The following is a 14,101-nucleotide window of genomic DNA, read 5'->3' on the forward strand; positions in this document are numbered from 1 at the left end:
ATTATGCATCACACTCATTCGTAATCATCTATATATATGAATGTATGTAGGTCCATGTACATCGTATGGAACGTTTTTAAATTTGCTCGGCATAGCCTCCGCCGATTTTTATTTCGTGAGTCAAACTTTCAAGTTGTTTCGACTTTATCAGCTTGGCACGGGCCATTCGGCGAGATAAACTCAATTATTGTTACTTTCAATTGTAAATTCGGTCAAAGTTATTTTATTTTCCAACAGTATTCATGCAGACAGTGATAAAAATGGCCGAGCGATCTCTATTGCTATTGTCTTCGTCCCGGGTACATGGTTATGGCTTTTTGGAACATGCCAAAACTGACATAACTAATTTTTTCAATAAGTAAGTGGACAATTATGGAGTTAGTTTTTTTTTAATAATAATGAAAACATTCCAACCTCCTGTATTTCCAGACGTAAAGTCCAAACTATACTCTTTGTACCCTATGCCCTTAAAGATCATGATAAGTATACGGCTACTGTACGTGAAGCTCTCACACCATGGGGTTACAAGGTTGAAGGTCTCCATACCAAGGAGGATCCAGTTAAGGCCGTTAACACGGCTGAGGCCATATTCATTGGTGGTGGAAATACCTTTGTTCTTCTCAAGACTTTGTATGAAAATAATCTTGTGGATGTGATAAGGGATCGTGTTTTAAATCATGGTATACCCTATATGGGTAGTAGTGCTGGTACAAATGTTGCTACAGCATCTATTAATACGTCAAATGATATGCCAGTGGCATATCCACCCACATTTGTTGCTCTCAACTTGGTACCGTTCAATATTAATCCACATTATTTGGAAACCGACCCAAATACCCAACACAAGGGCGAGACTCGAGATCAACGTATTAATGAATATTTGGAATATGAAACACAATCACGTGGTGTATTGGGTTTACGCGAGGGTACTGCCCTGCTGGTGGAGGGGGAGAAGGCTACATTGGTTGGTGATAGACGGGCGAAATTATTTAGACCGTAAGTATTTGTCTGGAAATACAAAATTTCACAGGGTCTTTATAAATACCAATTGGTCTGTATAGAGACCACAGACCTTTATATATACCAATTGGTCTGTATAGAGACTGCAGGTCTTTATAAAGACCAATTGGTCTGTATACAGACCGCAGATCTTTATAAAGACCAATTGGTCTGTATAGAGACCACACACAGGTCTTTATAAAGGCCAATTGGTCTGTATAGAGACCAATGGGTCTGTATAGAGACCAATGGGTCTGTATAGAGACCACAGGACTTTATATACACCAATTGGTCTATAAAGACCACAGGTCTTTATACACCTAAGTCTGTTTTTACACGGTATATTGGTTCCAGAAGAATCCGCGTAAAACATACAATGATCTTATATATAAAGGGAATTCTCCTAAATTAGTGCTATTCACATTTGCTTTGACCAGTAAAAATTGTTTGTACGCGCTATAGGGGAATTCACTTAAATATTTAAAGTGTTCGCAAATTCTTTCATAAATACATTTTTGTGATATGAACATACTTCGCAAAATTAATTAAAAAAATTAAGTACATAAAATTTCAAATGGAATAAAATCGTCTAAAAAAATTTAAAATATTCAATTTTCAAACCGTGTTATATCAAAACCGTGAAAAAAACAGACTTAGGTGTATAGAGACCACAGGTCTTTATATACCCCAATTGGACTGTATATAGACCACAGATCTTTATATAGACCAATTGATCTGTATATAGGCCACATGTCATTATAAAAACCACTTGGTCTGTAGATAAAACAAATGAACAGAGATTTATAGCATACCTTTTAATTTTTTATTGATATGAAAAACACTAATATTGATACCCATTAACGTCATTGTATCCACATATAACTTTCATTATAAAATTCCCAATATAATTCAATTTTTGTTTACTTTATTTTCCAGCAATCAAGAACCCGTTGAATATGAACCAAATGCCGATTTGAGCTTTTTATTGCAATAACAAATTGTAAAACACAAATTCTTAATCTATAATCAAACTAAAGTGATAATGTACAGACGATTTTCAAAAACACATAAGCGGAGCCACATAAAATAGTGAACAGTGCCCCAGAAAAAAAAACTACTTTAAAGATTAAACAAATATCTATTTTTATACAATATTTTTTATTACAAAATAAACAAATGTATTTATTAAAAATAATAGAAATTATTTCTTGTGCATAGATCGGCTATCATTTAGCAGATATTTGTCGAACAGGTAATTACTTAGCTCACATTCGGACGTCTCAATTTGTGTAATATAATCGGCGAGTTGTTTTATGCCATCCACTTGTTCTTGTAAAAACTTCGATTCCAAAAAATCACACATATTTGGATCATTGTGTTTCGATGCAATGGCATGGGCGTCCAGAAGGGCCTGAAATGCGTGGAAATGAAGGTGCCAACAAATCAAAATGTAAACTACATTGCTACATCTTTTACCTCATTAACCACCTTTTCCATATTCAATGCTTCCAGCATAGCTTCTTTAATCGATTCATAATCTTGTTTCGGACTATCAATTGGCGCTAATTTTATATGACCACCTCTTTTATTCATATACTCAATAATTGCCACCGCATGTTGGTGTTCTTCATCACTGGCTGTTTTGAAAAAACGATATGCTCCCGGTGCTGCTACATCACAGCGATTGAAGTGAAAGGCCTGTAAAACAGAAATCGTTTGAATTTTTTAATAAAAAAAGATTTTTATCTATTTTACCATTGCCAAATATCTATAAAAGGCATTCAATTCCAAATTGATTTGTTTATTTAGAGCATCTTCACATTCTTTGGCGAAATTTTGTCGTACAAGAGAGGAGAAAAGGCGACGGAAATTTAACAAACACAACGATTTCATAACTATTTTCGAGACAAAACGACAAAAAAGAAGGACAAATATTTTACGAAAAAAAATATTTGAAAATTTTCGAATTTTTAATAAAGACTGAAATTGTAATTTATTGCTATAGATTTCAATCTATTGCATCAATAGATCAATATAATTTTCATTAATTAGTTCTTGAAAAAAATATTATAAAATTCAGTTATCCTTGTGTTTTTAGATAAATAAAAAAAAAACAAAACGTTGGATACATATTTTTTGTACAAAAACTACATCACTGTCCCTATCAAACAGTGAAAGTTTCATTCAAATATCTCTATTCATCTCCGAGTTATAGCCACTTGAAATTGACCATGTGTCAAAATATAGCTGTTACACGATTCTGTTTGCCTGGTACGGCAAATGGAAAAACTGAAGATCTTGTAATTCCACAAAAACAGAAAAATACAGGAGGTATTGCCAGATTGTTTGCTTTGTGTTTCTTCCATGTTAGTTTGCAAAATTATGAGCATACTTTCAGGCGTTACACAATAAATAATTCGGCAACACATCCAACCAACGTTCTTCTGTTTTTGTGGAATTGCAATTTAATCAGTTTTCCCATTTGCCGTACCAGGCAAACAGAATCGTGTAGCAGCTATATTTTGACATAATCAATTTCAAAGGACCATAACTCGGCGATGAATAGAGATATTTGAATGAAACTTTCACTATTGGATAATGGCAGTGATGTAGTTTTTATAAATATATGAAACAAATATTTGAAGTTTATTTTTTTTAACATTAAAAACACAAGGATAACTGTATTATTATATAGTAGAATTTTAAAGGATTTTTTTCTAGTACTAATTGCTGACTATTATAGGATTGATTTATAATTATTTATTATTATAGGAATACTGAGGGTATGGCGTCTATAGGACAACTCAAAAAATATAGTTAAAAATCCACACTTATGGCTCTTATAGTCCGTAAACAAATATCGTTTAATAAATCCATGATTTCTAGGCATGATAATTCTACAAAAAGTATTGTTTAATATTCAATTGTTTATTGCCTATTAAAATAAATATAAACTTACATCTATCACTAGAATCACACCACACTCCTAGTTTAAAGTAAAAAAATCTTTCATGTGTTAAACTAATTCCTTTTCATAGCGATCTATTGTGATCTCTTTACAGAAATTCAAACAAAATATCTAATAAATTAGTATACACTTTATTGATCTTTAATTGTCTACTAGGAAAAAATAATAATTATATCAAAAATATGCTAACATTATATATAAAAAATTTACAAATCAGAAAAAAATTTTGCAGATGCACTTTTGGATTATCAATTATATACTCATGCACAAAAACACACACACTCTTAAAAATTACTTTGGAAAACTAGCATCACAGATACATTGTTTTTATATGGTTGTCCACACACCATGATAATACCAATATGTTTTTATTTCCTAAACGAGATCACCAGGTGATAATTGCGATTCACCCTCAGCCAAATAGATATGCATTGCTTTAAATAGTAATGCAATACCTAGATATTTTTTCTCTTTCATTGACCATGATTTTGCTGGGCCATAATAGTCACCCCGTTTGCAATTTGTCAAATGTTGTAAACTTAAGGCATCAATTATGGCCGCCTCTCGTGTATACGCTTCGGTTGGCACAATATTATGGAAGACATGTAAACAAACCACGCCATAACCATTACCCCATATATTTAAAATGCGATCTAGTTTTTTGCTATCCAAAGATTTTTCGGGTGGTGATTTGAACATTTCCACATTTAGGGGTTTCTTTTTGACTAGAAGAAAGGAACAAAAAAGAAATTTTTTTTTATTATTTATAATTTCATTTCTTTATTCAAAAAAGAAATAGTATTTCAAATTTTTATAAATTACATTTATTGATGACAACTTACTTGAAACCTTTTTGCCCGTTTTACTGCATATCTCAGCAGGAGCATCCTTATTGTGCATTTTGGCATGGGCCTTCATGGCATCATAAAGATGTGAATATGGCCGGGATGTTTTACCCTTACCCACATAGAATATTGATTGCAAAAATCTTTGCCAGACATCAAATTTTTCCAAAAACTAATAATGAAAAAAAAACAATAAATAAACATAAAAATATTTTTGAAAACCACAATCAGTTTACATACCGCACTTTCTCCCGGTAAATTACATGATATTCGTGGATCAATTAACATATAAATAAAACTTTGTTTCAAATGTCCCTCGCGCATACGTTTCTTATCTTGATTGTGAACAAAATATTGCATCGATTGCGTCTCGTATTTCATAAAGTCCTGTATGCGCAGGAAATTCTCTTCCGATTTTGTGGTCCGTTGTAATTCTACAGAAAATTCTGAAATCGAATAAAGGCAAATATATGACATTTTACACTTATTTATTTTTTTTAAGAAGAACGAACTTGATTTGGTTTGCTTTTGAACGGCAAATTTTGCAACATTTCGCAAATTTTTAAGAGAAAATGGTATAATTTTTAGGAGAAAATTTTGTATAAACATTTTGCTGAACAAAAATGAAATGAATAAATTTTGGAAATAAAATTTAAAAAAAATAGTCCTCAAGAAGAGTATTTTCAAGACAGTGAATATATATGTTTTTTAATAAAAGCAAGCAAAAATATTTCTTTAAAAAATTCACACTTAGACCCTCAAAAATATTTCTTTAAAAAATCCACGCTTAGACCCTCAAAAATATTTCTTTAAAAAATCCACGCTTTGATCCTCAAAAATATTTCTTTAAAAAATCCATGCTTGAACCCTTTAAAAATAATTCAATTCAAAAAAATAACCTCAACCTTGAAATAAAAACGTTTATTAAAATCCTTTACTTACTTGCTTCGGTTTCTTTCTGACGCGATTTAATTTCCTGGACCAATTCGGTTTTACGTTTATATTTCATAAGACGTTTCAAATATAAACGTTTTGTTGTTTTCGTTATGGGACCTGGAGGATCACCAAATATTGTCAATTCAGCACGTAGTGTGTCAGTCTCATAGTCCAAAGGTAAGGTGACATTGGTAGATTGGGATGTCATTGAGCTGTTAATGTCATGGTTTCGAGGAGTTCTAAAAAAAGAGAGAACAACAATAATAACTCATTAAAATAGATATAACAAAAGTCATTCCGTTTGAACTTACTCTGGATTCCGTTGATTGGCCACCTTATTACCCACATTACTTAACAATCGGGTTTCATAGAAGACCATACCGTTTTCATCGTCTGTGTGAACATACGCTTCGGCCATTTGTAGAAAATATTCATGGTTTTTCGGTGAACGTATAAAATTCGTTGATGTATTCTGTTCGTCGGCTTTGGTATTGGCTTGTGGAGAAAAAATTTTAATTTCGGGTACTGTCTTATAACTACTATCTAAATCTGTAATGCCATCTTGTTGAGGTGATGGTGTCTTTGTCGTTACCTCGTTTATTGTAATGGGTTCCTCATCGAATGAGGTTTCTTTAAGGGTTTCCAATTTGGTTTGAACAAAGGATATGGTATTTTTGGGTTTTATGGAAAGATTTGTTATCGTTGTGGTTGATTTTTCATTTAGAGATTTTTGTTCTTGTGGCAAGAGGCGATATTGTGTTATTTCCATATCTGATGATGAGGATGTCGAGGTGGTATCACAAGCTCCACTATCATTTTCAATGACTTTGGCATTTTTATCAACGGTTGTATTGTTGTGGGGTTTTTGTTCAGCTATTGCAATCTGTGGATCATCATTATCCTTTTCTGATTTCTGTTTAATTTCCTCTAATGCATCCATCATATCATCAAAATTGGTAAGTATTGAATTACGTTCCCGGGATTTTTGTACCTTATCACGCCACGTTTGTATGAGGGAAATTTTTGTTTTCTCATTGGTTCTTGTTCGTTGGGTTAACTCCATTAAATTTTCCTTGGTTAATGAGAAAATATTTACCGATTCTTCATACTCCTCCGGCTCGGGTGTTGTTTCGCGAATATCTTGCATGGAAATGGATAAGATATTATCAATTTCGTTGTCGTTTTCTTCATCTGGCTGTAAACAGTCCTCAAGGTTATCTTCAGGTTCTATATTTTGTGATATTTCAGGCTCAATCTGTGTTGTTGGTTCTATTTGTTCTGGTTCCGCTACTGGTTTTGGTTCGGGGAACTTTGGCTGTGGCCTATGCCTACGATGTGTTATATTAATATAATAAGGTGAGGTAACATCATAATTATAATTAATACGATTCGGTGTATATTTTCCACTGTCAGCCAAGCCACCAGGACTTCCTGTACATTCGTCTCTTCCATGGATTTGATTGGGAGTTTCATTGAGTCCAGCTACTTTTAAGAGATTTTTATTTATACACTGAACTGCAGCAGGAGGAGGACTTGTATTCTTTTCTATTCTATTAGCATTTGCAGAACGGACCGGCGTTGAAAGTTTATTCAGTGATTTTCGACTTAGCGAATATTCGAATTTACTCTCCGACATCAATATGGAGTTCATGTGTTTCTTTTTGGCGTATTTATTTAGAAATATGTGATCTCTCATAATTTGTACTACCTCAAATTGGCATTCTTCAATAGCATATAATACGGGGGTTTTATTTTCATCATCGTAGACCTCCAAATCGGCACCATGTTGCTGAAAACAAATAAAAATTATTTCCTTTAGATGTCTTATCATGAATAAACAAATTATCCCAGGAATAGAAAAGGTGTTAAACAGACGGTCATAAAAAAAGAATTGTGGGTTTATCCCAACATCTGCCAACAAGGTAGTTTTCACCAATATGTAAATACCTTGTGTTGTGTACAGTCAAAACTCACCAATAATAAACGCACAATATCCACTTTACCATACATAGCGGCCACATGCAAGGGTGTCATGCCATCTTCACTTTTGCAGTTGGGATCAGCTAAAAGCAAACATATTTAAAAAATATATTGTTTTTTTTTTATTTTTTTTCTAATTTCAATTAATACCCACCACCCATATCCAAAAATCGTTTGGTTATATCAATGGCCAATTTTTCATTGGACATGCCGCAGACATAATGCAAGGGTGCTATACCACGATCTTGAGGCACAAAACCAGGATCAATTGTTTCCACATTACGATCCAGCACAAAATAAATATCCCTGAAAACATAATTTTTTTATATTATTTATTAAAACAGTGAAATTTATTAAAAAAAACACTTTGTTCATAACAACCAACCAACCCTTCATTCTCATCCTCCAAAGCATCCAATAACATTAAGGACAAGTAATTTTTTCGTTGATCCATGATAACATATTAATACGAAGAACACCTCTTTACTCCTGTTACACACGAACTAGACTAAACCGATTTAAAAAAACAAAATCAAAATCGTCCTTTGTTTATTTTTAAATTTGAAGGACTCTCCGCGAACTAAACGACGCCTCGTCCCTTTTACACGCAAATACACACATACATACATTTAAATTATACGAAAAGGGATACAGCGAAAATTGCAGATAAAGATGAGAAATCAAAACAAAAGGACAAAGGTAGTTTGGGTACGAGAAATCGAAAATGTTTGTTGGTAGGTTTCTAGAATTCGATGTTTGTTAAAATCTGTAGAAGGCGGGAAAATAAAAAAGTCTACAACTTTAAACAAAAATCAATAAAAAATTGAATATTAACACATTCAGACACATAGTTATTTCTTCTATGGTTTTAATTTATTATTATTTTCCTCCCTAATAGATTATTTATTTGCAAGTGAACTGCATTATCGACACACAATGTTATCACACAGAGTTGTAAGTATACAATACGCAAACGCAATGTAGACATGCGTAAATGTACGTTGCAGTTAATGTTTGCTATTGTGTTTTCTAATATTAATGATAAAATTATTCAAATCAAAATTTTTTTACTTCTCCCTAATCATTTGGGCGATAACTTACCGAACATTTTCATTAATTAAAAAATGAAAATTTGCTGTTATAGACAATTGTCGGTAATTCTGTCGTTAAACATACCCAATTTATTTAGAAAAATATTACAAAAATAAATTACAATGGGAGCAACACACATAACAACTTAAATTACAATATAGCAAACCCGAATCTATTTTCATCCACCATTTTCGAATTTTTTTTTTACTTCTCCCTGTTATAGACAATTGTCGGTAATTCTGTCGTTAAACATAATATCACTACAATTATAATTATTACAAGTACTTAAAAAAATATATTATTTCCTTTATTTATATACCTTTACTTATATTTTATTATAATTTTACATTTATTATTTTTGTAATTAAAAATTTTCCAACTGAAGACTTCTTGTTTTAATAACACCTTTATAATAACGGGCAGAATATTTTGCAATACGATCTTTATTAACGCTGCCGCTGTTCACATAATACAATCCGAATTTTTCTCTGAAAATACGAATCAAAATGAATTAAAAATTAATATTTTTATTAAAAATATATATATTTATTTACAAGCATAATTCTAATAAATTTATTATGTATACAATACATAATATAACCTATAATGACGAGGGCAGTTCCGAAAGTTCTTAGCCTAGCACAAAAAGTGTTTTTGAAAATTTCCATCTCTGTTATGCACATGTTAAATTTTGTTTCGATCTGGCAACTCCTTTATAAAGAAACAAAGACGCATCCGCAATTTTTGCAATGAAAGCACACATTTTAGAGTTGGGCAATCTAGTTTCTTTTTTAAAAAGGAACTAGTTCCTTAATGTAGTTCCTTTGAACTATGTAATTACTTCATAATTAAGAGTCGAACCACGAATGAGAGAGGGAACAACGCTCGTCTTTAGACTTTTCAATACAAAAAGTCGATTTACTTATCCCTAATCATAATTTGCCTAAACCTCATTCGTAAACAACACGGTTTCCATTTAGTCTCTATCCCACCTCATTCGTAAACTTTCGGTTATACCATTTTGAGTTCATCTTTATCGGCCATTTTGTCTTCTCCTCCCATTCGTTAGCTCCGTTCCAAAACCTAAAAGAATTGGCATATTTACTAGATTTGCGTTCCCGAACTTTTCAAATTATTTTGTACTCTGAGACTTGAAATGTTTCCCTTTTACTAGCTTTACTATTAAACAAGTGAAAAAGCGTTAAGTTCGGCCGGGCCGAACTTTGGATACCCTCCACCACAGGTATACTGACAGGTATTTGAAATGAAAAAGTGGACCGATATTTATAATTTTAAAAAGAGATATTTGGTACCCAATATGAACCCACTGTACCAAATTTCAGCGAATTCGGTTGAAAATCGCGCTTAAGAACCTCAAAATACCGAAAATTTGGGGTGCCCTTATATGGGGGCTACCAGAAAAAGTGGGCCGATATTTATAATTTTTAGTAGAGATATTTGGTACGCAATATGAACCCAATGTACAAAATTGCAGCGATTTCGGTTGAAAAGCGCGCTCAAGAACCCCAAAATACCGAAATTGGGGGGTACCCTTATATGGGGGATATCCGAAAAAATTGACCTATATACTCCAGAAATTTAAAAAAAAAATTCCAGGGACTTTTCGAGAAAAATATGTGGGGGTTAATAAATATTATTGAGCAATAATTGTGAATTTTTAAAGAATATTTTAGGGACTATCCGAACAATAATCATCGATTTTTAATTATATTTTCGGAGATAAAAACGAAGATTTTTGACATTAGAGCTGTATTTTTAAAATTTTTTATATTATTTTTAAAGACCTCCCGATTAAATTTCCAACATAAAATTTTTAGTGTATACGTGTATTGTCCAATGAACATTTATCACTCAAACCAAAGAGGTAATTTTTAGAAATATTTGTATATCTTAGTTTTGTTAAATATATCATTTCACATTTGCTTGTGTACTTACGTATAACCTCGTTGCCATTCAAAATTATCTATAAGGCTCCAATGGGCGTAATGAGTCACATTGCATCCATTATTAATAGCGTTTAAAACTGCTTGTAAATGAGCCTATAAATCGAAGATCTTGAATAAATAAAAATAATCAAAAATAAAAATTTAAACCTTTAGATAATCTATGCGTTCGGTGTCATCCAATTGTCCATCATCTGACCAGCCATTTTCAGTTATCATAACCTCAATGTTATTGAAACTAAGGCGGATCCAACTGAAAGTATAAAATATATAAAAACAAAATTTTGAGAATAAACTTTCAATTTTTTCAAAAACCTATTTACAAAAATTAATGTGTTAGTTAAGTGTTAATTTACTTACTTCAAAAGACTTTCAAGACCCTCTGGCACACAATAAAGCCATGATGATTTCCCTCTCTTCCATTTCGGATCCAATGAATACTTTAAACGTGAATCATAATCCCATGATGGTTGTTTGCCTCTAGGTGGTTCTGCCATTTCAACATAACGCGAAGTATAATAATTTAAACCTAGAAAATCGGCAGAATGTTTTATAAGATCCCTTTCCTGTTCATTGAGGACTGGTAAGCGAGAGTAGGTTCTTCCTTCTTTACGGCTATTCTCAGCAATATCATCTATGATTAGTTGGGGATAATTGCCAGTCTCACCAAATATGGGATAGGCCAACCAACCTAACTGAGGAGAAGATATATATATATATATATATATTAGTATGAGGTTACTTACCGAATACTGCATTGCACGATCAATAATTGTTGTATTATTCGTTTTGGAATAATAAAATCTGGAACTTATGGTTATGCCAATTTTACCCTTCTGTTTTTCAAAATAATCTCTCTTATAGAGGTGATATGTTTCAGCATGGGCCTTTAAAGTGGTGTCCATGCAGAGATAATCAGCAATACCAGCATCATTACCCATCGGTGGAAAATTTCCCGCCCCATAACCAGGCATACAATAATCAAATGGTTCATTAAAGGTAATCCAAACTTTAACACGATCGCCAAAATTGTCAAATAAAATTTTGGCATAATCAAGGAAATATTTTACCAGTAGTAGATTGGTAAAGCCACCATATAGATTTAAAGTGGCTGGTAAATCATAATGGAACATTGTGACCACAGGCTCAATTCCATTGGCCAATAGTTTATCAATAACCATATTATAATAATCAATGCCTTTTTTATTTTTTGACGTTATTGAGCCATCGGGTAGTATGCGAGACCAGGATATTGAAAAACGATAGAAGTGTACCTAAAAGACACAATGGTTTAGAAAAAAATAATAAAAAAATCTATTCTTATGTCCTGCCTTCAATTCCTTTAACGCTTCCAAATCCTTGTCGAATAAATGATACGAATCCGGTCCAACATCTGCCGTAGAATGATCCACAATCATTTCCGGATGTTCATGTGTATATGTATCCCATATCGATGGGCCTCTACCATCCGCATCCCAACCACCTTCGATTTGATAGGCCGCAGTTGCCACGCCAAATTTGAAGTTTTCTGGAAAATATTTACTTCCCGTTTTGTGTTCCAGTTGACAGGTTTTGTTTACATTTTCCTCTGCGATCACCAAATGCAGTAGCAGGCTGGAAATTTTAATTTTCTTATTTGATTTTTTCTACTTTTTAAAGAAGGGAATTAGTTTTACCTTAAAAGTAGGAATAGTGAATGCATTATTACACTTAACTTTGCCTTTGCTTTAAGACTGGCCTCTGATCTCACTGACTTTGGTCCGGAAACTGATATTAATTCCAATAATACAAAAGAATATTTGCATTCTTTTCGAATGAATATCAACTTGTAATGTCAAGCATTGCATTCATTGGTCGGAGGATGCGATAAAAAAACACAGCATCGGGATTTTGAATTATTACAAAGCCTAAACAACATTTTTTGGGGGACTTCCAGAACAATAAGCGCGAATTTTTTAAACAATATTTTTGGGGGACTATCAGAACAGTAATCGTGGATTTTAAACAATAGTTTTTATGGGACTATCACAACAATTTACTTGGATTTTTTAGCAATATTTTTGTGGCAATTAACAGAGATTTTTAATTATAATTTCATTAAAAAATATATATGTATTTGTTTTTCCCCTCAATTATCACTTCCAATTAAATACAATAAATATAAAAATATTTGTACAATATCAATATAAAGATTTAAGGCAGCAAATATATATTCATCGGGACTAATTGCAAAGGCATGTTGACCGCCCAACATCAATTGTGTATCATAGATTAAAAATATAGAATAGATGAAAACTCCCAATGAACAAAAGATGATCATCATAATATGACTACGAAAGAATAGCATTGACAATCCCAAGATCATAAGAATCAATACAAATATCAATAGAATTCCTCCCATTGTGGTAAAATCGCATTTCGTTTGCATTGCGTACAACGATAAAACAATACAAATTAAGGCCGTTAAACCACACGCGAGTAGTATTACTTTCGTATCATAATGACAGCTAATAACTGCCAGAACAAATGTTTGGATCAGCGTGAAGAGACCCAAACATATATAATTTATGGGTGATTTACGTCGTAGCGAGGAGAAGCATGCCATTGCCAGCATTGTTATCAATAAGGCAGCCATTGCAACAAAAACTAACATTGGATTCTCTTCGATATATTCATAAAAAATATCCGATGACACGAGAAGGGTTACTAGTCCCATGGTAACCAACAATTGTATGGCCAATATAAAATAGACTTTTCGTATGAATTTTCTTCGCACCAAATCATTTTCAAATTCTGTATATTCTTGATGACGACCTTGACGTTCAATGTCATGTTGGGCTGCAAGAGATGGATGGTCTTTTGTAATAAATTTCATGGGGGAAATAAATTTAAAGTCTTACCAGAATCGGCGACCACTGCAGACCTCATTTCTTTTCAATCTCTTGTTTATTTGGGTTTTTAATTATGACATCCGGAAATATCGAAATTGAATAAATACAATTTGTACAAAAAATATTTAAAGGAAACAATTTATTTCTATAAATTGTTTCCTTTAAATACTTACTTGAGTTATTCACTTTTTAAAAAGAGGTATTCAGGAAGATTTAGAGCAATAATCGTGGATTTTTATAAAGAATATTATTCATGGAATCATTGTATTTTTTTAACAATATTTTTTGTGGTCATATCAGAGTAATACACGCAAAATTTTAAAAAATTATTAGAATAATCAGCCACTTTGGGGAAAAATTAATTATTCAGAATTACAGGGAGTGGGAGAATGTGATTATATGTTGTTTGAAATTTTTCGAGAATTG

General features: G+C 32.3%; 4 protein-coding genes across 4 annotated transcripts; 1 reads left to right on the forward strand and 3 right to left on the reverse strand.

The window, feature by feature from the left end:
* The first annotated feature begins 242 nt into the window (after window positions 1–242).
* On the forward strand, window positions 243–1,998 carry LOC133325066 (probable alpha-aspartyl dipeptidase). The gene is made up of 3 exons (XM_061533892.1): window positions 243–358; window positions 430–996; window positions 1,936–1,998. Exons 1-3 carry the CDS (start codon window positions 243–245, stop codon window positions 1,991–1,993), a joined length of 741 nt encoding a protein of 246 aa, XP_061389876.1. The 3' UTR covers window positions 1,994–1,998.
* Window positions 1,999–2,200: 202 nt separating this feature from the next.
* LOC133325067 (ferritin-2 heavy chain) lies at window positions 2,201–2,892 on the reverse strand. The gene is made up of 3 exons (XM_061533893.1): window positions 2,755–2,892; window positions 2,476–2,697; window positions 2,201–2,410 (listed from the first exon to the last, which is right to left on the reverse strand). The coding sequence occupies exons 1-3, from the start codon at window positions 2,890–2,892 to the stop codon at window positions 2,201–2,203; spliced, it is 570 nt and encodes a 189-aa protein (XP_061389877.1).
* A 1,450-nt stretch (window positions 2,893–4,342) lies between these two features.
* On the reverse strand, window positions 4,343–8,203 carry LOC133325068 (uncharacterized). Its single transcript, XM_061533894.1, has 8 exons — window positions 8,118–8,203; window positions 7,883–8,034; window positions 7,723–7,811; window positions 6,060–7,537; window positions 5,755–5,987; window positions 5,053–5,258; window positions 4,810–4,984; window positions 4,343–4,692 (listed from the first exon to the last, which is right to left on the reverse strand). Exons 1-8 carry the CDS (start codon window positions 8,180–8,182, stop codon window positions 4,343–4,345), a joined length of 2,748 nt encoding a protein of 915 aa, XP_061389878.1. The 5' UTR covers window positions 8,183–8,203.
* Window positions 8,204–9,184: 981 nt separating this feature from the next.
* Window positions 9,185–13,712, reverse strand: LOC133325070 (myrosinase 1-like). Its single transcript, XM_061533895.1, has 8 exons — window positions 13,685–13,712; window positions 13,273–13,622; window positions 12,116–12,430; window positions 11,531–12,058; window positions 11,145–11,479; window positions 10,935–11,037; window positions 10,777–10,880; window positions 9,185–9,308 (listed from the first exon to the last, which is right to left on the reverse strand). Exons 1-8 carry the CDS (start codon window positions 13,710–13,712, stop codon window positions 9,185–9,187), a joined length of 1,887 nt encoding a protein of 628 aa, XP_061389879.1.
* Window positions 13,713–14,101: the final 389 nt, after the last annotated feature.

The sequence above is a fragment of the Musca vetustissima genome, unplaced genomic scaffold, assembly GCF_032173495.1.
Source record: "Musca vetustissima isolate MV318-11 ecotype Yass unplaced genomic scaffold, APGP_CSIRO_Mvet_v1 utg13413, whole genome shotgun sequence".
NCBI lineage: Eukaryota > Metazoa > Arthropoda > Insecta > Diptera > Muscidae > Musca > Musca vetustissima.